The sequence below is a fragment of the Stegodyphus dumicola genome, chromosome X1, assembly GCF_044657685.1.
Source record: "Stegodyphus dumicola isolate Sdum_Otavi_A_Nest chromosome X1, ASM4465768v1".
Classification (NCBI taxonomy): domain Eukaryota; kingdom Metazoa; phylum Arthropoda; class Arachnida; order Araneae; family Eresidae; genus Stegodyphus; species Stegodyphus dumicola.
In genome coordinates this window covers 188,990,696-189,009,380 of record NC_140780.1, presented here as the reverse complement: position 1 = coordinate 189,009,380, position 18,685 = coordinate 188,990,696, and the positions used below count along the sequence as shown (strand labels likewise).

The 18,685-nt window shown below is 32.4% G+C and overlaps 1 protein-coding gene across 3 annotated transcripts in view; it reads right to left on the bottom strand.

Annotated features, from left to right (window-relative positions):
- Positions 1–18,685, bottom strand: part of LOC118201201 (guanine nucleotide-exchange factor SEC12) — a 142,696-nt gene that overhangs the window by 102,050 nt on the left and 21,961 nt on the right. For all 3 annotated transcript variants that reach the window (XM_085807127.1, XM_085807126.1, XM_085807125.1), the window contains exon 2: positions 1,640–1,850. In XM_085807127.1, coding sequence (XP_085663253.1) covers positions 1,640–1,850 — 211 coding nt within the window. The remainder of the gene's footprint in view (positions 1–1,639; positions 1,851–18,685) is intronic.

Sequence of the window (18,685 nt, the reverse complement as noted above, 5' to 3'; positions counted from 1 at the left end):
TAAATCAGGATTTTTGTCGTCTTCATCATTCTGCTCAAATTCACTTTCACTGTCGTGAGAACTTCATCAAATTCATTTTCACTATCTTGATCAATTTCTCCTTCAGAAGACTCAACTTCGTATAATAGAGTTTTCAAACGTTCCATCTCTTTTTCATATTTGGTAAATTTATGTCTGTAAGCCATTATCTATCAAATAATCCAACAGAACAACAATGGCAACACTTAAGAGCACGAAGCTAAACTGCTGCTAACAAAAAATTTCGAAGCAGTAACGGTCACTCGGGGTTACTGAGTCACCCCATTCCCTCATGGATTCCAAGAAATGATTGCTTCTCTCACAGAAAAGAAAAACAAGCAAAAATAACAATGCACATCCCAAGGGGAGTGTCAAACGAGAGGATATTAGAAGGATGACTCATTAAAATGAAATATTTCTGGTTAGGATTGTTGATTTTTGACGCATGGGGTGACTCTGTGCCCCGCACGACTTCTCCCCAGTTAATCGCATTTTTTACTGTCCACATTCCTTTTACAATTAGCCTTTAATCCTGAATGCCAGTGTGGTTGCTCTCTGATTTAAAAATAATAATAATAATATAGCACATTATTAATAGCACAGAGAAATTTTTGGTTTAAATGCTCTTACACTGAAAGCATTTTCAATACATAAGCTTCTAATAAAAGCTCAAGGAGGTGAAACAAACTGTGCATTAGTAAATTCTAATAAAAGACATTTACTCATTAGAATTGAAGTTGTCTTTAAATGAGAATTATAATGTCATAATGTGCTAATAAAATTAGCTTAAAAAAAGGAATGGAAATCTGAAAGGATTCAGATATCGACACTTGTTTAGCAGTTTTATTAATGTTGTGCTTTATGCTTTTACCGAACTCACAATTTACAAATCTGCTCTCCGACTCACTGCTGTTTTCTTCACACATTTACATCACACAAAACTTACCTGTAAAATCACAATTACTTTTTTTTTTTTTTTTTTCAAAAGCAGCATAATTTTAGAATTTCCAATGTTGCCATATTTTTTTATTCTTTTCAGTGTTTTCCGAGCTCATAATGTTAATATTCAGTTTTCTTAAAAAGATGACCTACAGAACTTAGGTCATCTTAGACCTACAGAACTTAGGTCTTAGACATGTCTCATGCATGTCTCTTTAATTTTGAACATCACTTTCACCACATAAAGTTCAACAGCAAAAAATATTTAAAAGCAGCATATCTTTAAAATTTCCACTCAAGTGTGAAATATTGCACTTTTTTTTTTTTACATCCGCTATATTTTTATTTACAAATAAAACATAGTTATAACATTTCATCCTGTCATACATTCTTTTATATCTGCCATATTATTTTTTTTAAAAATACAACACAGCAACCACACTTGGTGGCAACATACTCTTATTTGAAAAGTGACACAGATAAAAAGTGCAAGATTAATAGCCCTTCTAGTGCTAAAAAACTTTGATAAGTTGAAACTGAAAGAAAGGAAAAATTCAAATGATGAGCTATTCAACTAATCAAGAATTTTATATTTTATATTAAAAATTTTATATTTTAATATTCAGTTCAACTTATCAAAGTTCTGTACACTTTATGTGAAGTTTCAAACTATTATAATTACCTGAGTATGAATTCTTTTCTATGTGGTCATTTTCCACAATTTCATACTTTATTTTATAGATCTGGCAATTACCTGCCATTGAAGCAAATAAAATGTAATACTTTCCAGCACCGTATATAGCACAACTCATTATCGCTTCACTTCCAGTTTCATAATGTGTGACTGACTCAGCTCGACAAGTGGAACCATTCTGAATAAGTTCATATATTTCCTAATGAAAAATTATAAACATTTTATGAAATAATAAGATATTAAAACATTTTACACTTGAAATATTAAAATAATGTACTAAATAATATATGTAGCTAGTATTTAGGCTAGTATAACCTATACTGCTAGTATTCAGAATATTGTTAAAATCAAGTCAAAAGCTAAGAATCATCATTTTTTATTTGCACTTTTCACTTGATACAATCTGGTATTTTATACAATGTTGAAATGAAGAAGCCTATTCTATACGATGGACATAAAATTAGCATAAAAAATTCCCGACTTTCTATTTTATTTTTAAACAATACCACATATTTTCATGCATAAGACTAGAATTTTTGGAACTTTTCTCCTATTCTTTTCTTTGGAAATTTTTCTAAAATGTTATAGGAATAAGTGAACACTGCTAAATATGGCACTTCTTCATTTCTTTTATATTTAAGTTTATGAAAATGAGTTGTTTTATTTTCAAAACTGTTTATAATTCTGGTTTGGTGTATCATCGCCAACATGAAAAATCCGATATTCGTGCAATTTGCACTCCGCTTTCTCCATTTTTGATCTTCTTTGTCAATTACGGAGAAATGCAGAGCAGCCATACTGTTGTTAGAATTTTCATCAAATGCAATCACCTGAAGTTTGAAATTTCCCGTGTAACTGCTCATCTTTCAGATGAAAATAATAATAATAATAAAATAAAAATAAACTGGCATGGATACCACAGATTATATACAAGTCAATAACTGAATGGAAAAAATGTGCTAGCTTCAGATAGGGTTAAAAAGTCGTATGTCTGGCATTTTACCAAAGAATATAAGTTGTTTGGTTTTATTTTACAGCAGTCTGACTGGAAAATAAATCCACACGTTTTACCTGCCGGGGAACATTTTCGTGCTCGCAATGACATGTTGAACATAACAGGAAATTTTTGTTTCATTTTAGCTTATATACAAGTATTGAGTTATGAATAAATTTTTGAAGGAAAAGCGCACTTTCAGCTTATATTCGAAAGCATATGATCCTTTTGACAAACTTTTAAACACATTTGCTTTAAAAATAATTATTCTGCAGACCTTTGACTAAAAATTTTTACTGTTGGCAACAGATGCATAGATTGTAAAGGCACTAAAAAAAGTAATGTTAGGTTCTTGTAGTAAGCTGTGGGTCAATGTCTACTGTGAATGATTTGAAACACATGTTCTGAAACCGATCTATATTCTTCCCGAAATTTAATGAAAATATATTTTATTCATAAAATACTTAGTTTCATTAATTTTGAATTTTACATTTTAAAGAACATTTCAAGAATACCCCCCCCCCCATTCTTTAAAAACTCAGATCAAACTAATGTAACATATAATCTAGCTTTGTGTCTAAGAGATTAATAGGGTTTTTGAACTATGCTTCAAATAAAATTCTGTTAAACAGTATTTAATGAATTTCCTAAATTTGTGACTCTCATGCATGTAGCTGTTATCACAACCTATATTTACCGGCTGACCCAAAAGTCCATTAACATTTGAAAATTAAATAATTCACAGAATAATGAAGGTAGAGAGGTAAAAATTAACACACAGGCTTGAAATAACACATAGTTTTATTGAAAGAAAAAAAATTCAGAAAAAGGCCAACATGGCAAAATGTCAGCGATACCGCATGAGAATCGTGTATGAAATGAGCTGTAATGAGAGAGGAATCGGTCTCTTCAGGACTTCGTCACTTTTCTATCCTCGTCTTCGGGTGTTGGTCAGAGTGCGATGTGGATTTATCACACGAGTCATGATCAGACCCCTTTTACTTTGAGGAAATGCATGGTTTTGTTACTCTGTCAGTGTGACAGGTGCGAGGTATGCTGATATGTTACAGAATTACATGATCCCTAGTCTGGCTGATAAACACCTGTTGGAAGGTATAACTTTAATGCAGGATGGTGCTCCACCCCATATTGCTACACGTTTGAACAATTTCTTTCACACATCATTTGGTGAGAATTACGTGCTGTGCCGCTACTTCTGTCATGCTTGGCCTCTCAGATCTCCCAGATCTCAATTCGTGTAATTATTGGTTGAAGGGTTACCTCAAATTGCAAGTCTAACGTTATCATCCGACTTCATTAAGGATGCTAAAAGACGACATCCCACAGCAATTTCTCACAACAACTGTATATATGCTGTACAGTGCTATTCACTATATTGTCCTTTCACTAAAGGTATTGATGATGAATGACGACCAACATGTTGAACATTTGTTATAAAGAACAGTCTTTGCTAAAAATCAATAATGTTAATTACTGCTTTTGTTATATGAAGTGCCATGTGTTGGCCATTTTAAGTATTATTTTTGTTTTCAATAAAACCCCACCACATTTCAAGCATGTGTGTCAGTTTTTACCTATCTATATTATTCAGTGAATTATTGAATTTTCGTATGTTAATGGACTTTGGGGTCACCCAGTACATACATCTTAAAAAAATGACCAGATTTCAACAGATTTCTAAAAGTAATGTCAAAAATGAAACGATGACTTTTGTCTTTTGTTAAGTATTTATCTATTTTTCCCTTATAGCAAACATTTTCCCTAAAAATAAAATACTGAGCTAAAAATACAGTATCTTTTTTTTCTCTGAGGTGGGGAAACAAAAGTGATTAGCCACTTATTATTTTATGAAATATATTTTTAAAAATATTTTTAATTGTTTTAACGTTTTGTTACATTATTACAGAGACTCTGATTTTTTTTAGATACACACAGACAATAAGTGGCAGGGAAAAATTAATGATTTGATTTGCAAGTATGAACTGTCTTGCCCTAGTAGGCAATTTTTATTGACCATCTGCAAGTAGTTTAGCAATAAAATAAATTTTAGAATTAATTCTATTATTAACTACCTGAAACTGGCAAGAAGAATAAATTTAAAGCAGAAGAAAAATAGAGTTAACACAAGTACATTATTGTGCTATGATTTTCTACGAATTTAAAGTGGGATTAAATCAAGAAGAAATGGTTTCAAAGTCTACAATTAGCATTTGGAAATGAAGGTCCATCTCATGCTACTGTATTCAGGTGATTTACAAAATCTCAAAGATGTTGCAACTCTCTTCAACATGACGAACCTACAGGAAGGCCATTGTGATACAGAAAGAACTTAACATTGGATCTGTTGCCATACATACACATATTCAAGAAGAACTGCATATAAAAAAACTAGTCTGCTGTTGAGTTCCCCCATCATTTAACTGAGCACCAAAAAGGGAAGTGTGCCATAATTAGCAAAGAAGAAAACCCTTAAATTACTTAAAGATGGTGGCTACTGCATTATTTCTAAAATTGTAATTAGTAATGAAACATAATTACCATTTTTTGTCGTTCAAATACGTCAAGAAAGTAAAGTATGGGTCTTTGAAGATGACCCCACACCTACACTGGTGAAAAGACAGCGTGCTAAAAAAAAAAGTAGTACATGTTGTTTACTTCAGAAGTACATGACTGGTCAAAGCCATCAAGCTGGAAGGACAGAAGACAGAGCTAACTGGTACACCACTAAGCGTCTTCCAGAAATTTTTCAAGAAGCGAATGTTAGAGAACTCATGCTCCACCATGACAATGCATCTTCTCATTCTGAAAGCCATCAGTTGAGTTTCTTGAAGAAAAAACACACTAAAGCGATAGAACATCCACCCTAATCCCCCCCATCTCGCTAAGGAGATCTTCCACCCCATGTTAAACCCCAATGCAACTTTTTGAAGATCTGATGGAGGGAAAATCTAATCCTTTTGCATGTAGCTGACTTGGGACGTGACCTTTTATTTCCCGCAAGAGCGGCGAGTTTATGTGTATCAGGCGATTTTGAGTGATCTTTCCGAAATTTTTAAAAATCACCAATTAATAAAAATCCGAAATACTCCAAATGTTCCTCTCGAGACGTTCTATCATTAAAAAAAATTGTTTGTCTCTAGCTCAATTAGAAACCAGTATCCAGGTCCCCCAAATGCATAAATTTGCGATTTTGAGAGGAACCGATAGTCCGATTTAGATGTGGTGTGCATCGTTAAATTCCTTTTGGAAAACCCTAACTCTTCATGTAAATTTTTTTTTACAATCCATTGATTTAAATTAGGGAAAATTGGAAAAACCAGTTTTCAGGTAAAAATTTGAGATTTTCTTGAGACCTAGGATTCCAATTGAAGCGCGGTTTGTACCAGTAGATTCCTTGAGAAAAATGCTATTTTTTCATGTAAAAAAATGTCATTTCTCTAAGGGGCATCCAGGAGATGTCGCGCCCCATGTTAAACCCAAATGTGATTTTTTTAGGATCTGATGGAGCAAAAACCTAATCCTATTGCATGTAGCTGACCTGGGATGTAACCTTTCATTTCCTACTAGAACGGCGAGTTTATGTTTATCAGGCGATTTTAAGCGATCTTCCCGAAATTTTTAAAAAAAATCGCTGAATAAATAAATCAGCAATTGACAGAAATCCGAAATACCCCAGATGTTCCTCTCGCAACGTTTTATCGTTAAAAAAATTGCTTGTCTCTAGCTCAATTAGAACAGAGCATCCGAGTCCTCAGATCTGTCGATCGGGGCCCCGAAACGCATAAATTCACAATTTTTTCTGGAACCAATAGTCTGATTTAGATGCAGTTTACACCGTTAAATTCCTTTTGGAAAACACTAATTCTTCATGTAAAAAAAAAAAAAAAAATTACTATCCGTTGATTTGAACTGCACAAAACCGAAAAAAAAAATCTGATGTGTACACCACATGACTGCCTTGTATTGGAATATTAAATTATACGCATTTTTTCTTGCATTTCATTTAAACTTACTGCATTGAATTAAATCTACTTCGCCGACAGCGCATAAACCACAATAGAATAAATGCATTCTTTAAAATTCATTCTAGTATTTGTTTACCATAGCGACACTCTGGCGCTAGATTCACTTAACAGTATTAATAATTATATAACAGTTAACTTATATAATAATTTTATAACAGAAACTAAGTTAACTGTTATATAATCCAATAATTATATAACAGTTAACTTATATATTTCGTTCATATTATAACTCATAATGCATAAAATTTATATCATTTAAAGAATAGAATTATCTAATCATTGCCACATGTTCTATTCAAATACTATAATAAAGCTAGAATGATGTATAAAAGAAATTAAGCAAACAAAACAAAAATGAAACAGTTTTTCACAGACGATTGAGTATTTCTCATTTAATTAATTCAGTTCTCACTTCACGAGAAGGCAAAAATACATAAAAGCTCAAAATATCTATATTAAAAATTACGAAGTAAATCTTAAACGCTTATTTCCTCGAAAAAATTCCAGAAAGGATTAAGCATGATTTAAATAATAAATGAAGGCGTATCTTTGTTGTTGCGAAGCTAAGTTTCTCTAGAGTGGCAACAAATCCACTAGTCTCCTGTTTCAAATGTAAACATCAATGGCCGCCATTAAAAAAGGCTTAGCGGCAATTAAACAACTTTAAAATTGCTGATAATTCTAAAAATATTGCATACAGAATTACTAAAGGCATAAAATCCTTAACCGGAAGATAAAAACAACATAATTCAATCATTTTTAAAGCAAAAAATGTACAATTTACCAACATATAAGAGTAAAGAAACTGAGATCACTGAGCCAGGTGACAGAGTGGATATATACATAAATATATTTATATACGTTTGGTGCGGCCGATTGCGACCAAAATATGAGGTGCACATCTACATGTTATAGCAGTCCTATATAGAAAATTTCAATGTTCTGAGGCTACTCGTTTTCAAGTTATACGAGATACGTACGTACGTTCGTACGGACGCCATGAAAAATTCTCTTCAGAATTAATTTTAAAGCAGTTTTATAATTTTTTGAAGGAGAAGAGTATTTTATTCTGTCTTTACATACAGATATCATGCAAAAACATCGTTAAATTGCATTCGATAGCGGTCAAAATGGATATTTTCGTTGAAATATGCTGCCTGAAACTTTTCGCGATTACAATACTTCCTTTTTACTTTGTACAAGGAAGTAAAAAGGTTTTCAGGTGAAAATCTGATTGTGATTTTTTTCGGGATCTATGATTTCGACTAAAACACAGTTTGCACCATTAGATTCCTTGATGAAAATGTTATTTTTTCATGTAAAAAAATTTCACTTTTCTATAGGGTGTCCGGGAGATCTTGCACCCCATGCCAAACCCTAATGCGGTTTTTTGAGAATCTGGTATAGCAAAAATCTAATCCTTTTGCATGTAGCTGACTTGGGACGTGACCTTTCATTTTCCGCAAGAGCAGTGAGTTCACGTGCATCAGAGAATTTTGAGCGATCTTTTAAAAATTTTAAAAATCACAAAAAAATAAAAAATCACCAATTAACTCCTTAACTTCCATGGGCGTATATATACGTCATGTGTAGCCGATTGCGTTAACTCCTCGTTAACTGATTATCATCTGCTTTGTGCTGCTACCAGTAAAATTATTTGCAATGCTTTGGAGTGCAACACCACAATGACCTTGACAGAGTGCAACACCACAATGACCTTGACAGAGTGCGAAGGAGGATACTATTTCAGAAAAGAAGGGGATGTTTCTGAAGGGGTGAAAGTTAAGACAGCGTGATTATTGCTCGTGTTCCTGTTTGAGTAAAACATATTTTTTTAGGAACTACTCTGATATGCGCCTTCAAGTTGCCAAATTTCGCGCCAAATATTTTTGGCGAGAAACTTCACGCTGCCATATTACTATCTAACTTTTTTGTCTACATTTCGAACTTTTAGCCTAAAACGTCTCCAAAAACGCGGTTTTCGCAAATGCAAAAACTACGTTTTCAACATACATTTAGCTAAAAATCCGAAACAAAAAGAAAAAATTTAGATAGCAAAAACGTAAAGTTTCTAACCAAAAATATTTGACAAGAATCCATGTACACAGCGACATCTTTTTACTTAAAAAAACATCTACGAATGGCACAATGTAGGCAACGAACGAATCTACAAACTACGCACACCTCGCTTTAATAATTTAACATAACAACAATAAATTTCAAAGAATACCATGTATACAGCATCCTGTTTAAACTTTAAAAAAATTCTACGAATTGCACAATTTAGGCAAGGAAGGAATCTACGATCTACGCACTCCTCACTTTAATAAAATAACATAACAACAATAAATTTCAAATAATATCATGTACACAGCGTTCTGTTTCAACTTTAAAAAACATCTACGAATTGCACAGTCTAGACACTAAACAACAAAATAAACTAAAATAAATTTCAAACAATTTAAAAAAACAACAATAACGACAGAAATTCAGGTTGATCTTTACATTATGGTAACTTGGCGTTTTTTTGGCGAAAATTTGGCGACCAACTCTCCTACAGCAACCCTCTATTTTTTTTTTTCCCGCCGCCATTTTGTCTTCACGAAGTAAAGACATGTTTCTTTTCTTTTTATCTACTGAACACTTCTTCCAACAATCTACTAGCCGAATTACACTTATGCTAGAAATTTTATCTAACAAAACTGCTTAATCATGACAAATATTCACAGCAAAATTGGGAAAAAGTGCACAATACCATACTCCTTACGCGTTTTTCAAAATAACACATACACATAAACCATGTACACGCCGACTTATTTTTACTTAAAAAAACATCCCAGAATTGCACAAAAATGGCATTGCACACACTCTTCACTATATCCATGTACACTGCTTTTTTCTCATAAATTAGAAAAATTCCACGAAAATACATGACAATTTTCTCAATCTTTAAACCCGGTAAAAAGAACATATATGAAATTACCTGATCGCGAAAAAGTATTTACCCTTTCCAAATATGAACATTTCCACATATAAAATAAATAAAATATCCAAAAACTTTTACCTCTAAACCATCTATTACATTATACACATCACCAACGAATTCATACCGCAAGCATTACAAATACTTAGTATCAAATATTTAAATTATTTCCATGCACGTTTGCTTCAACTTAAACGTTTACCAAATTCCTACAAACATAAAATTCACAAAATAACTATCATTTAATTAAAATATCACTAAACCATGTACACGCCGACTTATTTTTAACTTAAAAAAACATCCCAGAATTGCACAAAAATGGCATTGCGCACACCCTTCACTATATCCATGTACACTGCTTTTTTTCTCATAAATTCGAAAAATTTCACGAAAATACATGACAATTTTCTCAATCTTTAAACCTGGTAAAAAGAACATATATGAAAGTACCTGATCGCGAAAAAGTAATGAACATTTCCACATATAAAATAAATAAAATATCCAAAAACTTTTGCCTCTAAATCATCTATTACATTATACATGTCACCAACGAATTCATACCGCAACCATTACAAATATTTATTGTCAGATATTTAAATTATTTCCATGCACGTTTACTTCAACTAAAACGTATACCAAATTCCTACAAACATAAAATTCACAAAATAACTATCATTTAATTAAAATATAATTAAATTCAAAAACACTACTTAAAATATAAATGAGCACATACATTAAATTAATACATACATAAATACCCATTTCGAATTCACTTTAGTTACGGCCATGGGATCCAAAAATTCATGAACACTGTTTCGCACAACACAGAATAAAGCCAAATACAAAATTTCCAGATTTTTCCCGATTTCCCCCCTTTTCCGATTAAAGAACCGTAATTCGTCCATTAATATCACATGACATATCCCATGATCTCTCATTTCCCTCACACAAAATAATGTGTAATCGGAACTGAGTACTGCTCACATTATTACCAAAGTGCCAGGTAGTAACCTTTATCGCCTCCAAAATGTCACCAAACTACCAGTTACCATATTGTAAAGATCAACCGAAATTCATACTAAAGAACCAATGAACATAACATTCTACAAAATAAGAACAAGGATAAAATAAAATGCACTTACCATGAATTAATGCGTTTTCGAATAGCAGAAATATAAATTTCATACCGCCTTTAACATGCCGCCACGTAATCACTATCGTATTTACATGACAGCCAGACACACTATCCAGAAAATTTATACTATGGTTCACAAATAAATAAAATCACATATCCCTACTTCTATCATGCACTGCCATTAAAAATAATCTCCCAGACCATCTTTCCACATTTCCAAATACCCACTACCCCTCAACAGGATAGCCACAATGATATTTCCTTTTGCCGAACTTCAATTCAACAACTACCATTTTATATTTCCTCCCATCTTCTCGGACACAGAGGCGAATCAACGAGCTCCAGCGAAAGATTTTTCAACGTCAACAGGGTTGCCATAGAACACGCAATCGTGCCAAAAACCAGTGCAGAACACATATCGCCACATTTGGTGAAATTAGGGCGTATATTAGAGTTGTACCTTTTTTTATTCTGCCTCTTCCGTTTTCTGCTTGCAGTAGGTGCTTTTTTGTACAAATATGCCTGACAGTGATGATTCTTTTTTGATGAACTACTCGTGCTTCATATTGTTCCTGAAACTAACCATTTTGCAGACCAGTACACGAACCAACATACCACAAAAGAAAAGCCAAGAACAAAATCATGGCATCCAACCAATTCAGAAGAAATATGTTTTTCTAGGTATACTGATTTTAAAAGGTACAACACTGTAACCTGATATTACACTTTACTGGTATAAAAATAATCTGATCGAAAACTCCATTTTTTTTAATCTTTTTTGTTATACATCTTTTTTATTGTACAAACATCATTTTTATTATACTTACATCTTTTTTATTGTACAAACATCATTGTTATTATACTTACATCTTTTTTATTACACTTTTACTCTAAACATTAAATTTTGTATTTTCTTTTATTCTTTATTTTGTGAATGTAAATAGTTTTTAGATAGGAAAACTTGTACTTGTTTTCCCCTAATACATCACATAACTACGTGCGCCTGTGTAAAAATACGGTGGCACTGGGGAGTGAATCTTGCGAGTTTTCTGCAGTAGTTAAAGGGTTAAAAAAAAAAGACTTTTTTCCCCCAGATAATTTGCAGCTAAACGAAAGATAGAAATATATGTAATGAATTTTTTAATAAATTCAGGTGTTTTATATCTATTTAGCAGCATGCATAAAAAAGTATGTGCATTAAATTTCGTGATGGTATATTATGATACTGCTAGGATTAGTTACAGAAGTCTGCCAGAGAAAATTACCAGAAATTTGAAAGTATTATTGACTAATAATAAATAAATTTAGAAGGAAGAAGCTACATTAAATGATATGCCTAACATTAAAATTAAGTTAATTACTTAAGATTAAACTGAATTGCAATAATCAATGATATTTTGGCAAATATTATTTTAAATGAGTAGAAGACTGATTACCTTTTTTTATTTTACTACAAAATGACAAGGCATTTATTAAAAAGAAAAAATGGAGTTAAAAGATTTTATAGTAAATTCCTAGTATACGGTATGGCTTTGGCACGACTCCGAAAATTTTTGCCAACACCAAAATGACCCATTTACTGCTTATCACAATGTCGCCAAACCCCGTGTTTTCCATATACTAGCATTAAAGCGGTTTTATTTTATATGAGAATGGGAAGGTATTTTCCTTCATTCAACATGCACTGCACATGTGAATCTTTTGATTCTCGAGGTTACTGGACACCAAAGGTGCTCAAAGTTTGCTTTGCCTATCTAAAAGACAATCTGATTGGAGCTGCGAAAACTGGCTTAATGCCAGCTGCCTGAATGATGCTTACACTTAATCATAATTCACCAAGAAAGTGATCACTTCCAACATTGGCATAAAAATCACTTTTCTTGGGAATCGCAAAATGAAATTCCCAGGTTTTGACTAAAATATTTAAATTCTCCGATTTTTCAGGCTTTCCAGGTAGCAAACCTTGAATGGTCCTAGCTGCTATCAAAGTAGTACTCTTGCCAATGTTTCTGGAGGTCTTAGAAATAGACAGGGAAATCTTTAACTGTGATGCTTGCAAGCTTATTTGTCACAGCACGTTGGATGTTTGTAATAATCTTGATGAATCTTACCTTTCAGTCATCTTTTTACTCACAGAAACAAGAAAAAATCACAATAAGTTTGAAAAAATGTGGAATCACGTCTGGCTCTATCCAATAGTTCAGCAGAACTTCGTTTTTCCTCTTTCTGTTCATCTGTTAGTGAGTGAGGGACGATTCTTGCATTAAATTTCCCTCAATTTCATGTAAAATCTTATGACACACATCATGACACAAATTCAGTTCTTCTGATATCTGCAGTTACACAACGGTCTTCTTGCAATAACTGCCTTACACGTTCCATGTTTGCATCAGTATGTGTTACAGACAGGCGACTAGCTCTGGAATAGTCTTGTACGGAATCTCTGCCTTCACGAAACCTTTTGTGCCACTCGTAAACATGACTTCTTGAACGTTTGCTTGAATATATATGCTTGCTTAATGTTCCACATTTCACTAGGGGGTTTTCCAGAACATAACACAGAACTTAAGGCCTCATTCAATGGAAACATTTAGTGATCGTTAGTCGTCATACGTCATCAGTTACGATTGATTTTGTTTTTTTGGTATTCAATTGAAATGCAACAATCACTCGTTCTCATAGCGATCACTTGGAACACATCATTCCGCGGCGAAAAACGATCGAATCAATATGGAGGCTGTGTTGTTTGTGCTTTCACGAGGACAGAAATCAAGTGTGCTAAAGAAAATGCTTTAGATTTGCTGAGTGAGCAGCAACTTATATCAAAGTATTGGGTGTATAAGGATCCTAGCAAGGGCAGCCGACACATCATCTGTGTTGTTTCCAAATTAAGTGCACTTGTTGCTAGTGGACATTGATTTAGCATTGTGTTGTTTACATTTGTGTTGATGGATTGCTACCTAATTCAGAGAAATATGCGTGGATGCACTGCATCAAATTATTCATATCGTTCCAGAAATAACTTTAGTATGTTCTATTTCCCGAGAAATGAAGAAATACGAAGAAAATGGGTAATTAATTCTTGTCCATTGGAATAGATTCCGATCGCAAGACCGTGCGCTTTTGAAGCAAGTTCAGCTTCGTATGTTTTCATAATTGTTAAAAAATAAGTGTTCCTGTTTCAGTGAAATGTGTATTATCATTTAAATATTGCTAATTAATGAAAAACTGATTTATATGTACAAAATGAATATCAGAATATGTATAGTCAATACACAGATACCGACGGCGATAAGTAGATGCTGATGTGATTTTCTTTATCGTTATTATTGCGAAAGGACAAAGTTCAAATAATTATATTATACATTTGATTTCAATTTTGTGTGTGATTATAACTATGAAGTGTACTTTTTATTTAAATTTTAATGAGAAATTCATGGTTTAAAATCGTATGTTATTTTTTGACTTTATTATATTGTCGCCAAATCTGTCAGTCGGCCTCCAATGTAAAAAAAATGTGAACATTGGATAATATGATTGAAATTATGCATTATATAATGTTTCCCTTAAAGTAACATTAATATATCGTATTTATGTTCATTTTGAAGAAGGTAAGCATCAATTTAGGTATTTAACGAATAATTTTGACTGTATTTATACATCATGTAGACTGTATTTCCAGCTCTTTCATTTAACTGCGATTGCTATCAATTTATTTCCAATGTATCAACATAAAATATGTTTTAAAATGCTGTACAAGCTTAGTCAGTGATTCTTAATTTAATTCAGACAATTTTTTATGTGTAATTAAAATAATTTAATAATATATGTTACTGTAATTTACTATTTTTAAATTTTAATGTTTTAGAAATTTGCTAAATCAAGTTTATTTTTATGTGACCTTGCATTAGAGGTGCCAATAATAAATTTGTTTTGGCTTTCACTGCTAAAGTTTTTAATGAAAAAAGTATTACTGATGTAAAAGAATGAAAAAATGATATTTACTTCCTAATTAGTGCCTTATGATATTGCAATAACTTAAAAGGCTTCTTACTGTTTCTTAAGTTGCATAACGTGTTTTCATAACTTCTTGTCATCTTTATATTTTATTCGTCTATGTTATCAAATTAATATAAAAGGTATGTTTCTAATTAAAAATTCTTCCTTTCATAGCAGTGTTATGTACCATTATGTGATATGTGTTGGCGTTTATTATATAGTTATGAACATTAGTCATTATAGAGTTTTATGTATTTATTAAATATATGTAATCTACATCATTGTGTATTATATAATTTTCCTTTTAGAATATATTACATTGTATTTTTTGAGTTGTTAATAGAACTAGGTACATTTTTCTTTTCTTTTGCTTTAAAAGGTCTTTTGAATCACTTTTTTTTCAGTATGCAAAACTTACTTGACCTATATTTTTCACATGTATATGATTTAAGTGAATGGAATGTGTCTTTTAGGTTAGCTGTTTTCATAAAGGAATTAAAATAAAATAATACCTTTGAAGAATTTTCATAGATAAAACTTTGAAACAATAGTGCTGAAAAGCCAAAGATGGCACACCAAACGTGAACTGCAACCCTAAAGAATGGGTTACGAGGAGTCAACCTGCACATCTGGTAACTCTTTCATTGGTTATTTTGAAACAAATGCAACTTCTGACCACGTGACAAACAGCATCGCGCATCAAGTAACCTCTGGCAACCCCTACGAGTTCGACTGGTAACAAAGTGTTTCAAATGAATACGAAAAATCACTCGTTTTCAAAAGGGATCGCTAATACTAGATACAACAATCGCTGTTTGAGCGATCATCGCTGTTTCAATTGAATGAGGCCTTTAATGTTCACTCTTTGCTCACAGTCAGAATCAACTGTCTTACCTTAACGAATGCGACACCTAAAAAGTTTGCGCAAACATGGCTAAGGTCATGTCAAGTAAGAATACATACCAGGTAACATATCGGGTTGAAACATAAGTAATGGACGTTTATGTTGTGTTTAAAATTATGCGGTAAAAATAAAATGTACTGACATAATGTTTTATGTTATTCGAAAAGAATCTTTCCCTCTACGAGATGGTGTATTTGATTTTTTTGTCTGAGTTAATTTTTACTATTTTTCAATAAGCATTTTTGTTACCTACATTCTTTTTTAGCTTAATCGAGGCACCAATGCTGCAGAAGCTGCTCGAGAGATTTGTGAAGTGTATGGAGAAGGTGCAATGCCTGAACGAACTGAAAGAAATTGGTACGCCAAATTCAAAAATGGAAATTTCGATCTCGAAGATGCTGCTCATTCTGGATAACCAAATGAGTTTGATAAAGAGCATTTGAATCAACTTCTGCATGAAGACGCATGTTAAACCACTCAAGAATTAGTTGAACAAATGGGTTATAGCAAATGACTATAGTTCGACATCTTGGGACTATGGAGAAAGTCCAAAAACTCGGAGGTAAAAGTATATTTAAGGGTACTCCTTGGCAAAAATTGGCACCACATGGATACCGAGTTTGTGCTATAATCGCCATATACAAAGACAAAATAACAAGTCAAAGAACTACACAAGCTCAGTATCCATATACACAGTGACCTGTTTTCACTTAAAAAAAATCACAAAATTGCACAAACTAGGCATTTTGCAGTCCCTTTATTTATGTACATGTCAACATATTTTCACTTAAAGAAAAATCAGAGAATTGTGCAAACTTGGCATAGCGCACACCCTTAACTTTGACCATGTACACATCGATATATTTTCACTTAAAAAGTCAAAGAAGCACCCAATTCTACAATACAGGCAAACAAACAAACAAACAAAAACGCATAATCTGGCTAATCTTTGGAATATGGTAACAGGTAGTTTGGCAACATTTTGGTAAGGCGATAAAGTTTACTACCTAGGACTTTAGCAGTGTACATGGATAAAGTCAACAATGTGCGCAATGCCATTTTTGTGCAATTCTGGGATGTTTTTTTAAGTGAAAATAGGTCAACGTGTACATGGATACCGTGTATGTACAATTCTTAAAAATGCGGCAAGCAATTAGCAATTCTGCACTTTCTCCCAATTTCGCACCTAATCTTCGTCATGATTAAGCACTTTTATTCCATAAAAGTTCTAGCATAAGCATAATTCGGCTAACAGATTGTTGGAAAAAAATGTTGAGTAAAAAAAAAAAAAAATTGCCTTTACTTCGTGAAAACAAAAACTAGCAGGTTGCTGTAGCAGGGTTAGTCGCCAAATTTTCGCCAAGTTACCATAATCCAAAGATTAAATGGTTGATCTTTACAATATGGTAACTGGTAGTTGGCGACATTTTGGAGGTGATAAAGGTTACTACCAGGGACTTTGGTAATAATGTGAGCAGTACTCAGTTCCGATTACGCATTATTTTGTGTGAAGGAAATGAGAGATCATGGGATATGTCATGTGATATTAATGGACGAATTACGGTTCTTTAATCGGAAAAGGGGGGAAATCGGGAAAAAATCTGGAAATTTTGTATTTGGTTTATTCTGTGTTGTGTGAAACAGTGTTCATGAATTTTTGGATCCCATGGGCGTAACTAAAGAAAAGTTTATCGGACACGTAATCAAGATTCTGAAGAAGATTAGGTAAGTTAGTATTTTTAATTATTTGAGGATATTATTTTTATGCATTGTTCTGAATGTAAGGTGGAAGTAAAGGAATTTGGTATTATTGGGAAAATTGTTATTAGCAATGATTTAGTTTAAAGTAATTAGGATTGTAAGGTAATTTTTATTAATTTAATGTATGTGCTCATTTATATTTTAAGTAGTGTTTTTGAATTTAATTATATTTTAATTAAATGATAGTTATTTTGTGAATTTTATGTTTGTAGGAATTTGGTAAACATTTAAGTTGAAGCAAACGTGCATGGAAATAATTTAAATATTTGATACTAAGTATTTGTAATGCTTGCGGTATGAATTCGTTGGTGATGTGTATAATGTAATAGATGGTTTAGAGGTAAAAGTTTTTGGATATTTTATTTATTTTATATGTGGAAATGTTCATATTTGGAAAGGGTAAATACTTTTTCGCGATCAGGTAATTTCATATATGTTCTTTTTACCGGGTTTAAAGATTGAGAAAATTGTCATGTATTTTCGTGGAATTTTTCTAATTTATGAGAAAAAAGCAGTGTACATGGATATAGTGAAGAGTGTGTGCAATGCCATTTTTGTGCAATTCTGGGATGTTTTTTTAAGTAAAAATAAGTCGGCGTGTACATGGTTTATGTGTATGTGTTATTTTGAAAAACGCGTAAGGAGTATGGTATTGTGCACTTTTTCCCAATTTTGCTGTGAATATTTGTCATGATTAAGCAGTTTTGTTAGATAAAATTTCTAGCATAAGTGTAATTCGGCTAGTAGATTGTTGGAAGAAGTGTTCAGTAGATAAAAAGAAAAGAAATATGTCTTTACTTCGTGAAGACAAAATGGCGACGGGAAAAAAAAAATAGAGGGTTGCTGTAGGAGAGTTGGTCGCCAAAAAAACGCTAAGCTACCATAATGTAAAAATCAACCGATTAACCCATAATTTCAATAAACTACATTTTAAACCAAACAATAAAATAACATAAAAAAAGGAAAACATGTTATACATTTAAGCACTACAAAAAGCAAATATCAACTTATCCTATTTAGAAGTTCCTTTGTCTTTAGTCTGCAGCACACAAAATTCCTTAACAGCATCGAAAAACTTCCTAAAATTATTTGAACTTGAATCCGTATATCGGCATCGCCACATCTGAAGCTTTCTTTCTACAAACCCATCTAAATGGTTTTTACGTTCAACTAGACGCATAGCCTTCCTACATCCAGGACACTTATAATGGC